We start from the raw sequence: 20126 nt of genomic DNA, 5'->3' as shown, positions 1-20126 counted from the left end.
CCCACTCCACTGTTTGATGTCCTTCAACAAAAGAATAGATAAAGGAAAAGTGGTACATTTGTCCAATGTAGTATTACTCAGCTGTTTAAAAACAGTCACAAAATTTATAGACAATTGGATGGAATTTAAAAAACAAATCAACCTGAGTGAGATGACCTAGATTCAGAAAAATAAACATGGTATGTAGTTATTTATAAGTAGATATTAGCTATAAAATAAAAGATAATTATGCTATAATCCATAGATCCAGAGAAGCTAAGTAACAAGAAGGGCTCAAGGGGGTATACATGATCTACTTTTATGAGGTATGTTGTCCACAAACCTAATCTTCTCTCTCTCTCTTTTTCTCAGAACCCAGTCCTTCAGTGTTGTCCTAAATGCTGTAATAGAGCTGCAAGCTTCAGCATCCATTCCCCTGTTCACATACCCTGTGGATCATACTGATCATTCTTTCCTAACCACTCTCACCCAACTCATTCCTGTATCCCAGCCCCACAACACCAAGAGGCATTCCCTGTGAACTCAACAATTGAGCAGGCTAGTAAAACAAGTAACACACAGCCATCTCACTCTCCAAAAATCCAGAAAGAAAACAGAAACCAAACAACAAAACATTAACCCAACAAAAACAAATTCAAAAATTAGTACCTAGACCTATAATCATCCCAAACCCAGGTGCCTAGATGCCATTGTAAAAACACAGTCAAGAGCCAGGGTAATGTGTTTCCACAAGATCCTAGCTATCCTACCATAGTAGTCCTTGAATATTCCAACACAACTGAAGCACAAGAAAAGAAAAAGAAAACCATAAACCTAACTCTATTGAAATGATAGAGTTCCTAAAGGAGAAAATGAATAAATACCTTAATAATTCAGGAAAACACAAATTTAAAAATGGAGGAAATTAACAAATTCCTTAAAGAGAGAAAAAAAAAAAACCAAAGAGTTGATGGAAATAACTCTCTTGATGGAATTGGTTTATGACGCCAAAAGGGAAATAAAACAATAAAGAAAACACAAACTAAGAAAGTTGTAAAAATGAAAAATTTAGGAATGCAAACAGAGGCAAGTTTCACCAATGGAATACAAGAGGTGGAAGAAAGAATCTCAGGCATTGAAGATATGATGTGAGAAATAAATGCATCAAAGAAAATATTAAATTTTGAAAAATTACCAACACAAAATATGCAAAAATCTGGGGCACTATATGAAAAGACCAAACCTAATAATAATAAAAGTTAAAGAAAGAAAAATCCCAGCTTAAGGAACCAGAAAATATTTTCAACAAAATTCATAGAGGAAAATTTTTCTAATATAAAAAGGAGATTACTTTAGAAGTACAAGAAGTATATAGAACACAAAATAGATTTAACCAGAAAAAACTCACCTTGCCACATACTAATCAAAACAATAAACATACAAAAAGAAAGAATATTAAAAGCTGTAAGAGATAAAGACCAAGTGAAATATAAATTCATATCTATTAAAATTACACCTGACTTCTCAAAAAGCCAGAAAGGCCTGGACAGATGTGCTGCAAACTCTAAGAGACCACAGATGCCAGTTCAGACTATACCCAGCAAAACTTTTAAACTTCTCAGATGGAGAAAACAAGATATTCAATAATAAAGTCAAATTTTAATAATATCTATTTACAAACCCAACCCCACAGAAATGCTAGAAGAAAAATTCCAGCCTATAAAGGTTAATTACAATTATGTAAACACAGAAATAAATAATCTCACATCAGCAAAATCAAAAGACGAAAAACACATAAATACCACCACCACCATCAGCAACAAGAAAACAACAGGAAATCAACAATCATTGGTCATTGGTATCCCTCAATATCAATGGTATTAATTTCCCCTCCCAAAGACACAGACTCAAAGAACATACACAAAACCAGCATCCCTCCTTCTACTGCATCCAAGAAATATACCTCAATATCAAAGATAAACATTAACTAAAGATAAAGGTTTGGAAAAAGATATACCAAACAAATGGACCTATGAAACAAACTTGTGCTTAATATCTAACAAAATAGACTTCAGACCAAAACTAAATGTCCCAAAGATTCAAAGACATTGGATAAGACCAAACACAGTTGTTCTAAAGGAGGAGGAAGCAGCAGCAGCAGCAGCAGCAGGAGGAGGAGGAGGAGGAGGAGGAGGAGGAGGAGGAGGAGGAGGAGGAGGAGGAGCAGAAAGGAAGGGTAGGAGAAAGAGGAGGAAAAGGAGGAAGAGGAGGAAGACAAGGAGGAGGAAGAAATAGGAGAAGAAAGAAATAGGAGAAGGAAGAAGAAATAGGAAGAGGAAGACAGACAGACAGACAGACAGACAGACAGACAGACCGACAGACAGGCAGACAGACAGACAGGCAGAGATGAAATGATTCCTAATGATATTCTTCTATACTCATAGATCACTACACTATCCAGTCATCAGAGAAATTTCCTTCAGCAGCCCACAGGAACAGATGCAAAGACCTATAGCCAGACATTATGTAGAAAGAGAGTCTAAATTTGGGATCTCCATCAAATCCCTCCCCTCAGAGCTCAGGGAATCCTGTGGAAAAGTGAGTGGAAAGATTATAAGAACCAGGGTATGGAGGACATCCAGGGAACATAGTCTTCTGAATCAACTAAGCATTGTGCACGTGAGCTCATAGACACTGAAGCAGCAAGCACAGAGACCACAGGGGTCTACACTAGCTCCTCTGTGTATATATTAAAGCTGTTAGCTGGGAGGAGGGACAGGAAGAGGGGACAGCAATTAGAATGTAAAATGGACTTTAAAAATCAGTCAAAACCCCACATTTTTGGGTTGGTTTGATTTGGTTTATTTTTATTTTTATGGGACTCCTGACTATGAGAATGGGTGGGTCTCTGACTCTATTGCCTGCTCTTGAGACTCTTAACCTCTTTGTTGGTTGTCTATATCCAACTTCAATATGAAAGTCTTTGTTTCATTTTATTATATTTAATTTGTCATATTTGGTTGTTATCCCATAGAGGTCTGGTTTTTTTTTTCTGAAAGAATGTGATTGGATCCAGTGGGTAGTGGATGTGGGAAGAACTGGGAGGGGTAGAGGGAGGGAAACTATAATCAGGATACATTATATGAGAAAATAATCTATTTTCAATTAAATAAAAAATTAACAATTAATGACACACTTTGATAATGTACTTCTTAAATGTTTCTAATATCTTCTCTTTCTAAGAATGCAAGTCTATTTTATGTCTTCTATATGAACTTGTTCAACACCTTTTTTTGTTTCAAAAGAATTTCTTTGCTTATTCCGTTTTCCCAATTCTTTATTTCTTTTAGTTTTAAGTGAGAAATGAAGTGTTTTCATATTATATGCTTATGAGGCTTTTTTGAAGTATTGCACCCTCGTGGAGGCAGTGGGAGGGGGGAACAGAATGGGGAGGAGATTTCAGAGGGAAAACCAAGAAGGAGGATAACATTTGAAATGTAAATAAGCAGGAAAAAAACAATAAAAAATTAATCTAAATTTTTTAAATGAAAAAAAAAAACAAATAACACTTGTCACTGATTAAAGTGATTAGATGGGGTTTTATTACAGGTAATTAAACAATTTCACCACTACATAAGTTAAACTTATGTGGAGCTCTTATGAAAAGGTATAGACAGAGCTAGTTTATACTGCAATAATTATTTACGAGTAATTTGTAGACCTATTTAATACTTCTATTTACACTTAAGTGATTTTTCATAATACCCATGGAAACCTGTCTTTTCCCGCAAAGACACTTTTTATTGAGACAGTAGCCCATGCTGGCCCCAATTTTGCTATATAGTTGTAGCTGACCTTAATCCTTTTTCATCCTGTCTCCACCTCCCTTCCAGCTTCTAGAATTACAAGAATGCACCACCACACCAACCTTTGCACCCAGCTATTTGTTTTATTATTGTTTTATTTTCTGAAATTATAATACAATTACATAATTTCCTCTTCTCCTTTCCTTTCCTCCCTCCAAACCCTCCCATGCACCCTCTTTGTTTTCTTCCAGATTCATGGTCTCTTTTTTTCAGCAAGTGTTGTTGCATGCACATAACATTATCCCTAAACAAATAAATACTCATTCAGTCTGTATAATGTTACAATTATGATTGTTTTCAGGGCTCACTTGAGATAATAATAAATTGATGTGCTCTTTCTTTCCCCCAAGGAAAACAAGTTCTACCCTTGGCATTCCTCAGCTGCCGGTAGTTGTGTGTATTTTAGCCCTCACGACTATCCCCCTTCTATGTTAGCTGTCTATTGGTGCCATCTCTGTTCAGCTCATGTTTAGGCAGTCATATTGGCGAGATCTTAAGGGTGTATCTTCTGACATCCTAGGAGACACAGTCTCACAACAAACTCCCTGATCCTCCGGCTCCTACAGTTTTCCCACTCCCTCTCCCAAAACATTCCTTGAGCCTTAGGTGGAGATGTGGTGTTGTAAATGCATCAGTGTGGACTAGGCTTCATAACTGCATTTTGATTGCTTGAGGTTTTCTGTAATTATGTTGTTATGTTACAGAGAAAGTTTCCTCTTCGCCCGGCCAGATGCTGCATGGCTTCTCCAGGATCTAGCAGTGTCCAGCTATTCTTAACCCTTTTGTTTCAAAAGGAGTTAGTAGAGCTTACCAGATTCAAGTGCTGGACTTCATAATCCCAAATCAATAAATATTGTATAATCATGGTCACCAAGAGAAATATGAAAAGGGAAAATGTAAGAGATGGATAGCTTCTGAGTACAAATTTTAGCATGAATATGATGTTTAATTTTGTCAACTTGATTGAATTAGTATCTAGGGCATTTATGAAGCACAGCTTTGGCATAACTGTGTAAGAGTTTGATAGAGGATTAACTGAGGAGGTGATCACTGCTGAGAATGGAGCAATCCCAAGGGATGAGTTCACACACATAATTTAAAAGAAGAGTAAGAGAAAGCCAGTTGAATGCCAGAATTTGTTTCGCTTCCTAATCCCTCCAGAGGAGAGCAATCAGTTTCATCCTCTCTTCCCTACATACAGAAATCATTCTCACCATGACAACTCTCCTGATGGACTATACCCACTAAATCCTGTGTGAAAATGACGCTTTTCCTTAAGTCATTATACCAGGTATCTTGTCACAGCAATAAGAAAAACAACCAATACATTGAAGCTGTCAAAAGTCCTTGTGAAAATGTCAACTTCATTGCTTTTCATATTTACATACATTGAAATTCACAATTTTTGCCATTTCATAAGTTTTAAGAAATGTATAGAGTCTTGTAAACTTCAACCTAATCATGATACAGAAGCATTCCATCATTCTAAACCATTCACAGAAGTTACTCCTTTGTAGCCAGCTCTTCCCTCTACCTGTTTGACACGAAGTAATCCATATCCATTCTTTAACTGTAATCTTTGTTCACTTAAATTATCAAATAAAGCAAATGATCCACTCATTAGCCCCTGTGATTATTTCCTCTTAACTATACCTTATCTTTCCATTTTTTAACTATGTCTGTCTTTCATTTTAACATTTTTTTTTCTGAGACGGAGTTTCTCTGTGTAACCCTGGCCATCCTAGAACTTGCTCTGTAGACCAGACTAGTCTTGAACTCAGAGATTTGCCTGCTTTTGACTCCTGAGTGCTGAAAATAAAGACTGTGTCACCACCACCTGGATTGTTTTTTAACAATTTTTAAATATTTTAGACATAACTTATGAAATCATATATATATGATTTTAGTTAAGAATGTTTGCACAATAAAATATATTATTTTTCTATAGTCTTCTCATCTAGATGTTTTACACTGTTAGGTTTCACATTTTAGTTTATAACCCTTTTAAGTCACTTTTTGTATAACTATTTTATATAAAATTATTACAGGATAATTTGCTGAAGAAGCTATGCTTCCTGCATTACTTTGCTGTTTTTCTCTTGTCAAAATATATTTTGTGGAATCTTCTGGATTCTCTGTATTGCATACTGATCTGTTTATTTCTTTCATGCACCCCTAATTACTATGCACTTACAGAATAGTAGGGGCCAATAGTTCAGTTCTTTCCAATTTTACTCAGTTTTCCAATTTTACTCACTTTTACCTACTTTTGTTCCATTGTTTTTTCTTATATGCTCTAGGTGCAACTATTGACATCTATAAAATATTGGGTATAGTTGACCCTAATTTCATTAAATTATAACAAATATTACAGAGAATTCATTTTTAACTATGTTAAGATTTATAAGATCTGAACTAATGCTGCTTTAAGCTTTTGTCAGAGAAGTTTCTTTATGTAGACTGTTCCGGTTAGTGCAAACACTCATAACAGCTAAAACGGCTAAGAACATATGACTGTGAACTGGTCAACCCCAGACAAAGTCCTGCAAAGCCTGGAGAACATCACAGAGAGAGAGCAAAAAGATTGTAAGAAGAAGGGCTATGAAGTAATATCTACTGAGTGTGACATGGTCATTACCATCAGAGACAATCAGCAGCTGTGGCTACATGTAGAAGACCTTCATCACACACATATATTACAAGTCCTGTACACCCACATGAACACATATGCATATACTACATGCATAGAAAATAACAGTATGAAGTTCAACATTTCCATGATCTCTCTAATCTCTAGTGTAAAGTTTAGCCTGCCTTTCCATGTGATCTATTGATGGTTTGTGTACAGAATGACTTATAGCAGGGCTTGGAGGTGGCTAAAATGAAAAGGTCCGCACTACCAGCATTGTAACTGTGGTACCACAAACGAACAGCAGGGGGCACATGAGACTGGTAAAAGGGTTGAGAGAGTCTAAGAAGCTCTAGACTGATGATTGATTGGTTACAAACAGCACTGAAGGGAACAGCCCAGGAGAAGGCCAACATGCAAACCCAGAAGAAAGAAGGCCATATATTATCAAAAAATATACAAGGGGTACAAAAAAGCATACAATATAAAATAAAAGTTTTTAAAACTCTATAAAAGGATCAACATAAAACTCCAGAAACCTTAAACACGAACATGATGCTGGAGGAGCCAAAAGAGAACAAACATAAAATCAGGATCATGATGCATCAAGTAAAAGAGAATATTAGAAGATCTGGGTGTAAATAATACAAAAACTGAATCTTCACTACAGGAGCCCAGGTGCACATAGATAAGACAGAGCAAACAGTTCTAAGACTTGAAAGTCTAGACATTAGGAGAGTTACAAAATTGGAAAGAAGTAAGTAAATAATTAAACAGATTCATAGACTACTACCAAATAAATAAATAAAATACACACAGTATTATAACTACAGAAGGAGAGAGAATGGGGAAAATATATAATCTGAATATAATCTTAGGGGGAAAGTAGACATATAAATTGAAGAGGTTCTAATACTTGAGTTAAGATGAACCAAAGAGAACCATGCTGGTCCCACTTATGATGAAACTGTCTAATTCAAGGAGAGAGCAGAACTGTGAAGATGCCTAGAAACAGCTGAATTCATTCAAGGGTGATTTCACATGAGCTACGGATCTGAGGATGTATTTTCAGAAGAAATCTTGCTTTCAATCAGTGTTGTAGATGCTGAACAGGAAAGGTCCAGAAAGAGCAAGCTAACCACAATGCTCCTGTGGACCAAGAGTAACGCACTCAGCAGCCATGTCTTCCAAAGTATGTGAGGTGGGATATTCTTAGAAAACAAAAACGGAAAACTTGCTTTGTAGAAAACCCCCAAAAGGAGTCCTTGAAGTTAAAATAAAAGACACCACAGAGCTAAACAAAAGTAGGCATTTTTGCAATAAGACAGATTTGGACAAATACAGTAAGCTGCATTACTGTAATTCTGCATATACAATTAAAACAATAAAAACATTTAAAAATTTAAAAAAATAAAAAGCATTTAAAACATTAAAAAATTAAATTAAAACAATAGAAACATTTAAAAACGCAAATCCAGACCAATGACTATATAATATATAAAAGGATCATTGGTGACATCAATCTCATAAAATGAGAATGTGTTGCATAATTGTTTATGCAATTAAAGATAGCTTACAATACAAAATGCTAAAACATTCATTATTTTGTATTTACATTATTAACCAAAATTAAAGATCTATAGATAACATAGACCTGAATATGAAACTTTTGCCAGTTTGAGAAACTAAGGCCAATTAATTAATTTGCCAAATATTTAAAGTGTAATTGGCAAATCTGAGAGAGCAGCTTCCAGGGCCTAAGGGTCACACCATTTAGAGTGTTAGATAAAGAGGAACTCTGATATGCTAAGATTTGGTTACTTGAGCCTGTAGAAAAAATTACTGGGTCAAAGGCACCCCTGGAAGGTCTGAGGAAGAAGAGCAGGGAGGGCACTGCACACAACAGGTGCCCGAGTTATTTAGAGGGATATAAACTGATTGTGTTAAGGGTGCAATGAGAAAGCCACACCTTGGGGTGGGAATGGGCATGCCTGGTGATATGCTACCACCTATTAAGAACTGGGAAGGAATCTATTGAGAAGAAGAAGGGCAATACTAGTGTGAAAAGTACAGAGAAGAGAAAGGAAAAAGAATTTAGCCACTGGCTCACAAGAGTCAGTGAATCTAGCTAATCTTGAGGTATATACACTTTAGGTAAACATGATTATAAACATACAATTACACGTATGTAGAATCGGAGAGCAAATCACAATGGAGATTAATAGCATGCTGTAGCACATTTGGGTTGATTCTGATGTAAGCTTGAAGAAGCAAAGCAAAGTGAATAAGCGTCCCTGAGGAGACTGGACCTGTGACCTGGGTCCTATTAGTACCATGTGGTGCCACACTGTGCTAATGGCAATTAGTCAAAACCAGAAGCAACAAAACCAAAAGGGGTCCCCAAGGATAACTCAGAGACACTCTCTGGGGCTCATTATCCACTGTCTGAAAACAAACGGCTAGGTAAATATTGTGATAATGGTCAAAGGCCAGACAGGTCAGGGGAAGGTGGGGCACCTAGACCTACTGGGTCTATGAATATCAGAGTAGTGTGGAGTGGAAAGAGGCCTGCGCCTCCCATTTTGAAATCAGGACTGAGTACTAGTGATGAGGAAATCCTTCGGTTCCTGCTGCTATTTAAAGGTCATCATGGTCTTTCTGCTGGGACAAACAGGTTCTTAACTAACCACAGTGTTTCCACTGAGGCTTCCCCATGGGGCTCAGGCAAAGACAGGCCTGGACACCTGTGTTCACCTTTCCTTCACCTCACAGCCTCCCCATTCCCCCAGACTCGGTGCGGCTGACAGACATAACATAAAGAATACAGCAGAGGCAGTCCACTAACGCACTAGAGTGTGTGAGGGTCGCTGAGAAGCCAGGTATGGTGAGTAAACGATTAAAGACAAAAGCAGATGTGGGAAAAAAATGACAAACGTCAGGCATGTGGATGACAGTGTAAAAGGGGAGAAGGAAGAAAGAACAGGAATGTGAAGTAAGAGAGACACGGGAGGAAGGGGGTGGGCCTGAAACTTTCCATTTCTGAGCCTGAAAGCTCAGGAAGGAGATCTGGAAAACACCCTAATTAGAATATTACTCCGATTCTTTTTAATATTAAAAGTGGGCTAAGGCTGTGAAGTTAAAATTGGTCAGGTAGGGGGATAAGAAAAGCACAATGCTCTCAGGGAGGATGCAGAGACATGGTGCCAGGAATCTGGGCAATGAAATATTTTTTGTACAAGCAAGTGCTTCAAAATGCAAGCTTATGAAGTTCAGCAGGCTGCGTCTGGCGCAATGGAGAGATGTTACAGAAATGGGAACCAGAAAAGATAAGCTTCGTGTTTAAATCAATCACAGAATAAAAGAAGTGATGGAAGGGGCTTGTAAAAGTGTGCTGGCTGCATGCAGGCAAGGACGTTGTGTGGGGATCACACATAGAGATAATATTTGAAGTGATGTCTGTGAAGGAGCACTGTATTCTCACAATGCCTGAAGGATCTGAGACCTCTAAGTCATAGGAAACTTAAACCGGTTCCTATGATGTACACTACTGAGGAGACAGATGCAGCTGTATGTACAAGGATGTGGAGCACATGGTATCAAACAGGGTGGGGGATGTTGGACAACTGAGGATAAAATGCTCTAAATTTGAATACCATTTATTTACATCAGACTTTGTTGACCAAACTTATCATTGATACATATCTTTAAAATGTGTAGTGTGGTTTAGTCAGATTACTGATAGCCAGACACCCTGGATGGTAAATTTAAGGAACTGATAATTGAATCTGGGCTGCTCTTCCAACTTCCTGCCCCCAGTGACATCTGCTAGGGTTGTGTTCTCCCAGTCCTTCAGGGAAAAACTGAATCCCACAGACAGCGTTAATGAAGAGACAGGATAAGAAAAATTGTAAAATAGTGTGACACAGACTGCTCTCTGAATTCATCCACCCACAGAGATTGGGCTAAAAATGTTGAGGGTTATTTACACCACAGGTTTAAAACCTGACTATATACTTAGCATCCCTTGGTTGGTCTCTTGCTTAACAATGGCTCGGCCCTCAGTTTTCATCTTGCTGTTTATATTCATGTGGGTATTTTCTCACATCCATACTTCAAATGTTACCTGATTTAATAACTTATTTTGTCTCTCTATGATATATACCACACATCTTCCAACAGTGCTCAGTACTGAGGAATCCTTTACTATATTATGAGTTAATTCTGAGACACATGGAAGTCTCTCAAGACAGGGAGTGTAATCACTACACTGAAAAGAAATCCACACTTTTAGCCATGCTTTCTAGCCTGGCATATTCTAGATTACACAATCCCCTGGATAGACCATGCTATAAATTCTATCATATTGTCCACACACTAAAGCCATTCTAAAATTTACAGATTTGAGAAAGAAGGGATCAATGTCTGCACTGCAGGAAAAGACACTGTCTAATCCAATGTTTGGTAAATGTCAAGAAAAAGTTTCCTGAAGCATTTAAATGTCAAGGCTAGGCCTGCCAAACAAATTGCTGTAAATTTTTCAGACTGTCTTTCACGTCAATGTGTCTGCAAGTTGTCTTCATTATACCAGTATCAATTCTCCAATATAACTAAATATCCTGTTCTAATCACTGAGTCATCTCGGTCATCTGAATCTCAGTAACAGGAAACTAATTTCATAAAGTACAAAGACTTTGTCTTCTAGAAAATCTTGTGTGGTATTTACAAATGTCTTTCAGCAATGATGTCCTTCCTTTCTATGTAGGCTAGTTAAAATTAAACTCTCAGAATTCAAGATTTCATGTGGCGATTCACTTGTATTTGTAGCAGTTTATTATATATGAAAACAAAATAAGAGTAACTCAATGGTTTGTGTGATATGAAAGACTCTCGTAAAAAATTGTTTATGAGAACATGCACCCATATGTTTAAACATATATATGAATAGGCATGTGTGTGCATACATGTATACACTCATGCTGCATGTGTGAGTTCTAAAAGATCGATGTTTATGAAGCTCCGGAAGTTATCAACTATTTGCATTAATGTGATTCATAGAGTCTTTGTGTTTTCCTGGCTGTGTGAAATGTTAAGAGATTAGTGGTCAGCAATTAATATTGAATGTTTAATTCCATGAGCACATGTGGCAACAATAAATATCTATGACCATTGCTTTTGTTTCCACATGATTTTTCCATATCAGTGCATGTTTAGACATCAATGTATTTTTGGAATTATTTGTCTAAGAGAATGAGCACATATTTGTTATTTCATTCTTTGAATGTGATATGTATAGGAACACACAAATTTGTTTTCATTTGCTCTACAGATACTTTAGTAACTTTTGCTAAAATATAAACTTATTTGTGTAAATGTGTGAGTGTACATGTTTCTAAGTATAAATATATGTGTGTGAAATGTGTGATGTTTGTGAGTATTGTGCATATCTGTTACATGTGGATATGCACACTACCTTCTGACTGTCAGTACATATTGGTGTGTGAATGGACATGCTACATGTGAACAGTGGCTGTAGAGGAAGACTTTTAATAAGATGAGACTGATTTATTTCTCAAGTCTAAATGGTATGTCGACTTAAATTGATTCACAAAATTCTTACAGGTTTTCACTGCGAGTACCAGTCTCTATCACCCACCCCCACCCCTTTGTTTTTTGTTCTACTAAGCACACACAGGATTTGACTCATTCTGAAAGCTTAGAAATGTTCTCTAAGGTGCATGCAGACCTCCTGGGTACAAGCCCATCCATTCAGAAGCACTTTCTAGAGTTTGTGTCATACAGAGACACCTCAACATCCACAAGAAGATAGTGGTAACTAGAAATTCATTGTGAAGAAAGGACTACAGTAACAGTAAGACTAATATTGTAAGGAAACAGCTGTGGGGTATGGGGGTGTGTGAAGTGGATGGGGATGCTTTAAGAAAGAAATGAGATGAAAACATTTCAGAGAAAAAAAACAGAACCCAGAAGAAATTTTAGGAGAAACGTGGTCTGGAAAATGCAACACAGCTGTGTAAAGGGTTTAGAAAATATTTTACTTGAAGTTGAATATATGGAAGGAATAATATTTATAACAATAAATAATAAACCTCTCAATAAGGTAAAATTCTAATTATATGAAAGATAAAAAATTAAGAAAATGAATAATGGAGATAGCAGAGACTAAAAATCACACTCTGTACCTACACAAGCATGATGTGAAGAAAGATGCCACAGAAAGTTGGAGAACAAGAGGACCAATGTCTACACAGAAATGCCATGACGCATTTAAGGTTGATGGTGCAGAGAAGAGCATTCTTTTATAAAGTGTAATATTTAAAGAGTATAAAAAGCAACAACACATCTTTATAGCTATGTTGGAAGGTTCCAATGCCTAAGTTGAAATATAGCAGAAGTGATTTTAAAAAGTACTTGTCTGAATCCTTACTGTGAAGGGGTTGATAACAGACAGAACAGTCTAGCAGTCATATATAACAACAAAGACCTGCAATAATCCCAGGTACTTAGAAAGCTGAGGTAGGAGGATTGCAGGAGCTCATTAGTCTGAGATCACCTGGGCAGCATAAGGGAACTATCTCAAAGAAGGACCAAGGATGTGGCTTTTTTTTAAGCCATACATAAACAAAGGGCTTCAGGCAAGAAGATAAAGCTATAGTGTCAGATTGCATGTGAGAAATAGGAAAATATATGAAAAGGGGACAGAAAGGCAGATAAAGTGACAGCAAAGCCCAGGGTGTGGCAGTAGGAGTCCCAGCAAAGAGCACTTTGTGGTCAGTGAGTAGAGAGGGTAGGATGTAGGAGCAGCAATGTGGCTTTCCCAGTGACTGGCATGAAAGTATGCCTCATACAGATGAAATGAAGCATTAGAACTGAGGCCACAGTCTTAGAATTCTAGACCGATCCTGGGTATTATTTTCTTGCTCTAAGTCATTTAATCACATCAGAATAAATCCTGGGCTACCCATGAAAGGTTTCTCTCTAGCATTTATGCACAATTGTAGCTGTGTGGAAGATACTGGTTACTTTTTGAGGTTTTAAAAACATGCATGGCACAATATTTCATAAATATTTTTAAAGTTTTTCTAAATTCTACAGTAATGGTTCAAACTTTCAGTTGAAGCATTGACACTATTAAGGTCCCTTGTTCATTATTTTCACCTTCATGAAAACTTCTACTTGTTTGCTCTAGAAAGTACAGTACTGTATGCCTCTTTATGTCTTAAGAGTCTTACCCTCAGATACTTAAACTTAACTGCAGACACTAATAATGACTTTATTATATCAGGGCCTGCCCAGTCGCTCCCAGTGGAACTATACAACTTCATAATAAAAAAAAATTCAATCTAAGGTAGTTTCTGACAACTGTTCCAGTAGAAATTTTTGTTCTTTAAAATAATATTTTTAATCTTATAGAATGTGTAAAAGAATGCTTTGTCTTTTAAAATATTTATTTTAAATATTTAAATACTGTATTCTGTCAGTGATATTGAAATTAATATTTCATGTGTTTACTTTCTACTTATATATATTTTATGATAATCATTAACAATGCACAGCCATCTTTTACATTATCTTTTCCACCTATTTATTGGTTACTTATAGTTCTTCAGAACTTTTCTCAGCAATGTAGGCTGAAATCTTTTTCCTGTGAATTAAATTATTGTCCCATTTACCTACACATATTGTATGCAGTTAATGTTACCCTTGCTTTATTTCATTTGGTTTTGTTTGGCTTGATTTCATCAAGATGGGGTATTTCTGAGTTGTTCAGTTGCTCATAAATTCACAATTTTCCATTCCATCTCCCAAGTACTGAAATCACATTTATGTAACATCACATACAGCCTAATTATTTAATTTAGCATTATTATGTTTGTTGATATTTTAATTTATGTGTTAAATATACTCTCATTACTGTCAGATAAGAGCTTTTATTATATTATAGTTTCATTGTGGTTTTAATCTAAATTTTAAGGTAATATCTTACAAATTGCAACAAAAAGATCTGCTGGTCTTTTAGTAATTTTCTGACCATTTATTCTGATATGATTAAATTAAATTTTTCTACTGAGTTTCTCAATCTATAAATCAGAAATATATCTGCATTCCTTTGGAGCTTTTCATTTCTTAACCTTTTTTTGTAAGTTTCAGAATATAAGGTTGATTTATTATATGCTTTTAAATGGAGTTATGAATACATTTACTTTCCTAATTTGATATCCAGTTTGTTCAGTGATGCCATATGAAAACATGATCAGTGTTTGCTAGTAAACTTCATATTCTGTGGCTTTGTTAAACTCATTATTTTAACCAGTATACTTTAGTTACCTCCTAGAATTTCTACATATGAGTGCATGACAGGTATGGATAAAGATTATTGCAATGACTCCTAGCCAAACAAAAACTGAAATGTTTCTCTTCAATGTGCAACTAAGACCCTAGAGCATAATTTTCAATGCAAGAAGGGTATATCTTTTCTTAAATCTATTTTTGTTTTTTAATTAATTTATTTATATCTAGAACCCAGCTTGCCATCCCTCCTCTCCACCCAGTCTCTTCCTCTCACCTCACCTCTCTCCATCCCCCTCCCTTTCTCCTCAGAGAAGGGGAGGCCTCCCACTGATACCAACTTTCCTTGGAATATCAAGTTGCAGTAGGACTAGGTGCATTTTCTCCTATTGACAAGATAGCCCATTTAAGGAAAAGAAGAGGGGATCATGAATCCAAGGCTAACTGAGAAATAAATGATTTAAGAAAATCTCTAATGTATCAATATGTCATTAAAAGTCATTTTTATCAGTTTTCTCCAGTGAAATGTCAATGGGTTTATCAACTACTCTCCAGGTCAGACCCCATGTATAGGAGTAGTTGGCCAACATACAATGAACTCAACAGTATTTTTTCTGGGCTTTTTGTATCATATTAGTTTATTATTATTATTTTCATCATCATCATCATTGGTTTTTTGTTTGTTCTCATTTTCATATTTTGTTTGTTTTGTTATTTGTTTTATTTTATGATACAGAAACAAATTTGTGTGGGTAAGGAGGTAAGAGGATCCGGGAAGAGTTGGGAGAGGGTAAAGAGTAAGATCAAAATATATTCTATGAAAAAATTCAACACAATATGAACAAGAACAACAAAACAATCTAGCTTATAAACAAAATAGTAATTGGTGCCTTTACTGAGAATTGGTAATGAAGACCAAATGCGATTGTTAAGGAGCACAGAAGACAGGCAGCTTCTAGTTAAGAAGAGAAGATAATCATGTTAACATAGATCTTCTCCTGTGTATCAAATAATGAAGAACATTAAATTAGAAATAAGTAGAGACCAAAACAGGGTAAAGGAATATACATAAGCCCGAAGAAGAGCTATGCAAAGCAAGCTACAGATAGGAGGGGATGTAGGGGTGGCGGTGGGGGTTCTATGTATTTATTTGAATAAGTCTGTGCCTGGAGGAGAGAGGCAGGTTGTGGTAGAAGTTATCTTCCAAAAAGAAATCAGGTCATGATCAAATAAACATAATTACTTTTCAGGTTTCAGAGTGATTCTGAACTATGTCACCATTGTCCACCCAAGAAATCTCAAACAGCAGCACATCAATGGCCCCCACTTTCCTGTTAGTGGGCCTGCCTGGCCTGGAAACAGCACCATCCTGGTGGTCAGTTCCTCTCATCACTATCTACCTTCTCTCTGCCCTGGGCAATGGTACAATCCTCTGGATCATTGCTCTGGAGCCTACACTGCATCGACCAATGTACTTCTTCCTCTTCTTGCTTAGTGTATCTGATGTTGGCTTGGCCACGGTGCTAATGCCCACCCTGCTAGGCCTGGCCTTTGCTGATGCTCACACTGTCCCTGCCTCAGCCTGTCTTCTGCAGATGTTCTTCGTCCATGTCTTTTCTGTTATGGAGTCCTCTGTCTTGCTCGCCATGGCCTTCGATCGGGCAGTAGCCATCTGCCGCCCTCTCCACTACCCAGTGCTCCTCACCAATGATGTCATCAGCAAGATTGCCGTAGCCATTGCTTTCCGATGCTTGAGTCTCCATCTGCCCCTGCCATTCCTGCTGGCTCGCATGCCATATTGCCGTCCACAGATCCTGACACATTCTTACTGCTTACACCCAGATATGGCTCGCCTAGCTTGCCCAGGAGCATGCGGTGCAGTCTACAGCCTGGTTGTGGTACTGTCAGTGATGGCACTAGATCCTCTGCTTATTTTCTTCTCATATGGCCTGATTGGCAGAGCATTGCAAGGTGTGGGGTCTGCTGAGGATCGCTGGAAAGCTGGCCAGACGTGTGCTGCTCACCTTTCTGCTGTGCTCCTCTTCTACATACCCATGATTCTCTTGGCACTCATTGACAGATTCAAGCTGTCACTCTCTCCGCCTGCCCATACTCTCCTCTCCTATGTCCACTTCCTGCTCCCTCCACTGATAAACCCAGTTCTCTACAGTGTCAAGATGAAGGAGATTAGAGAAAAAATTCTAAAGAGGTTACTACCCACAAAGGTGGGTTGTGCTTAGTGAAGAAAGAGTATCCTCCATGCTTGTGGTAAAGAGCTCCCAATGCAAAGGCTTCCATGACTGAAAACTTACTTCACCGTAGATGACGGCATTTTGGTCCATACTTATCTATACACAAAGTTACTCTTTTCTACAACTGTATATGAGCATTTTGAAGAAAACATAAAAGTCTCAGAGAATTGAAGTGAGCCACTTACTGTGGCACTACCAATGACATTAGACAGAGCTGGATTCTGTATCATACCACAGTCATCCTAGGAAGGACATGCTTGTTAATTCCATGGCTGTAAACCATGTATCTGAGAAGAGTGGAGAATTTAAGGCTATGTGAAAGAAAAGAGATAAGATAAGCCTCCTGCCCAGCTGGATGGAGGAGAGTTTTCACCTGAGTTGCCACTCATATGTAGTATTCTTAGTGATCATCAGAGGAACAAGATTCTCTTCTTCATTCTTTCACACCAAGAAATGGGCCTAGGGAGAAAAATAATTGTGTATTTTTCATTACTCATTTTTCAATTGTTTAATCAGAATTTTGATACATGTATATTTATGGTTAAAATCCCCTGCACTTGAGAAAAATAACAAGAAAAGATGGATTTACATCACTCAAAGTTAACCATAGTTGGGCTTTTAATTCATGTTAATAAATATAATGTCCTGAGCAGTGAATGATAATATACACCTCTAATTATTTAAGAGACTGAAATAGCAGGATTGTGAATTCTAGGCCAGCATGATCTATATAACAAAACTATATGAAATAAGTGTGTATGTGTGTTTGTGCATGCACATGTGCAAATATACACAATTTACACACTGTTCATGGGATGTCTTCATTCTCAGTTCTTTACTTCTTAACAAGACTATTATGTATCCTCACCCACACCAGCTATTTCCACTGTGACTTTGAGACTGGACACCTCATTTCCTTTGTCCTATGTATTTCTCTGCTTGCTAAATGGGGTGCTAATGAATGTGATGAGGAAAGGCATCTTCAACAAGATTCCACTCACTATGCTATGGAAAGTGCTTTTCAGGTAGTCTCTGCTCCTTCTACCTGGCCTCTAGAATGAGACACAGTCCAGACCTGAGAAAAACCTGTACCCTGAGGCAAATGACTGCCACTTGCACACCTGAGGCAAGCCACAAAGTTATAGTAGTCTAGATCAAGAGGATATTTGTCCATCTAGAGACTACAACATGTGCCATAACTACAAATGAAGCTTTATGGATGGTGCTCAACAAAAATGAACTAACACAATATAATCTCTGTTCCATTCTATAAGCATAGAATATTTTCTTAATTTTTCTTTATGTATCATGACTATTAATATGAGGAGTTTGCATTGTTTATAACATAATGATTTTAAAATATTCTACATGTATTTTAGGGGGTACAGAACTAATATTTTAATTTTATTTCCTTAGAGAACATACTAGGTAACAAACATACAAAAATGATGATTTCAGGTATGCATGGAATACTTGTGGAAGCTCTAAACTGAGCCTTGTTTTCTTTTTTTTTTAATTAAAGAAGATATTTTGCATGTAATATATTATGATCATTTTTCTTCCCTTTAATCTGCTTTTTTTTTCCTGATGGCTGAAATCCCTCCAAGATAATTAGTACAGACTTCATTGATTCAGATGACTATATAACATTTGATGGCATGAATGGATTATTGTTTAGTCAACTGCTTCCTATTAATGAGCATTAAGTATTAAAGATATCTTCAGGGAGCTCCATAGAGGCAGAGCAGGGGCAATCAAGAGCCCGCCCACCACTGGGCAATTCTGTGCCTTCTGGAGGAAAATCAACTAAAAATGAGCAAAGAAGATCCTAAGGATCCAAGAAACAAAATGTCCTCACATGCATTCCTTGTGCAAACCTGCTAAGAGGAGCACATGAAGAAACACCCAGATGCTTCTGTCAACTTCTCAGAGTTCTCCAAGAAGTGCTCAGAGATGTGGAAGACCATGTCTGTTAAAGAAAAGGAGGAAATTTGAAGACATGACAAAGGATGACAATGCTCATTATGAAAGAGAAATGAAAACCTACATCCCCACAAAGGAGAGACCAAAAAGAAGTTCAAGGACCCCAATGCACCCAAGAGGCCTTGCTAGGCCTTCTTGCTGTTCTGTTTATTACCCAAAACTCAAAGGCAAACATCCTGGCTTATCCATCAGTGATGTTGCAAAGAAATTAGAAGAGATGTGTAACAATACCTCTGCAGTGACAAGCAGCCCTGTTACAAGAAGGCTGTCAAGCTGAAGGAGAAATTTAAAATAGATATTGCTGCCTACTGAGCTAAAGAAAAAAGCTGATGCAGCAGAAAAGGGGGTAGTTAAGGATGAAAAGAGCAAGAAAACAAAATAATAGAAAGATGAGGAAGATGAAATGATGAGGAAGAAGAAAATGATCATGATGATGATGACTAAGTTGGTTCTAGTGCAGTTTTTCTTGTCTATAAAGCATTTAAGCCCCCCTACCCAACTCACTCCTTTTAAAGAAAAAATTGAAATGTAAGGCTGTGTAAATTTTTAATCTGTACAGTGTCTTTTTTGTATATTAACATACTACTGAATGTATCTTTAGATAGTCCTGTCTTGTGGTATTTTCAATACCCACTAACCTTACCTGCTACAGTCTGAGGCTGTGAAACTTGCATAGAAATTTAAAGCAGGTTCTTATTGGTGCATAGCGCAAATTAGTTATATATGGGGATGGCAGTTTGATTTTGTTTTTTGGGTGTTTTTTTTTTATCTTCAGTTGTTTCTGATGCAGCTTATATGAAGATAATTGTTCTGTTAACTGAATAAAATTTTGTAATTGCAAAAGAAAAGTGTAGCTGTTTTGTTGGCATTCTGAATGCTTCTAAGAAAATACATATTTTATTTTTTAAAAACAATGACCTCAAGATCTTTCATTCTTCCCATCTCTCTATTTCTCACTATCCCCTAAACCTTGGTGTAGAAGAGGAAGTACAACTATTTTATTTAAGGCTGAGCCTTCAGCTTTCACTTATTCTTAGCATATTCATTGTCCTTGGGTTTGTGAATTCATTGTCATTCACTGCAAAGAGAAGATTCTTTCCTTAAGTCTGG

General features: G+C 36.9%; 1 protein-coding gene across 1 annotated transcript; it reads left to right on the top strand.

Annotated features, from left to right (window-relative positions):
• Positions 1–8981: 8981 nt before the first annotated feature.
• On the top strand, positions 8982–19764 carry Or51s1 (olfactory receptor family 51 subfamily S member 1). The gene is made up of 2 exons (XM_076939496.1): positions 8982–9353; positions 16032–19764. The coding sequence occupies exon 2, from the start codon at positions 16053–16055 to the stop codon at positions 17019–17021; it is 969 nt and encodes a 322-aa protein (XP_076795611.1). The 5' UTR covers positions 8982–9353; positions 16032–16052; the 3' UTR covers positions 17022–19764.
• The last annotated feature ends 362 nt before the right edge of the window (positions 19765–20126 follow it).

The sequence above is a fragment of the Arvicanthis niloticus genome, chromosome 1 (genome assembly GCF_011762505.2).
Source record: "Arvicanthis niloticus isolate mArvNil1 chromosome 1, mArvNil1.pat.X, whole genome shotgun sequence".
Lineage (NCBI taxonomy): Eukaryota > Metazoa > Chordata > Mammalia > Rodentia > Muridae > Arvicanthis > Arvicanthis niloticus.
This window is presented reverse-complemented; position numbering and strand designations above follow the sequence as displayed.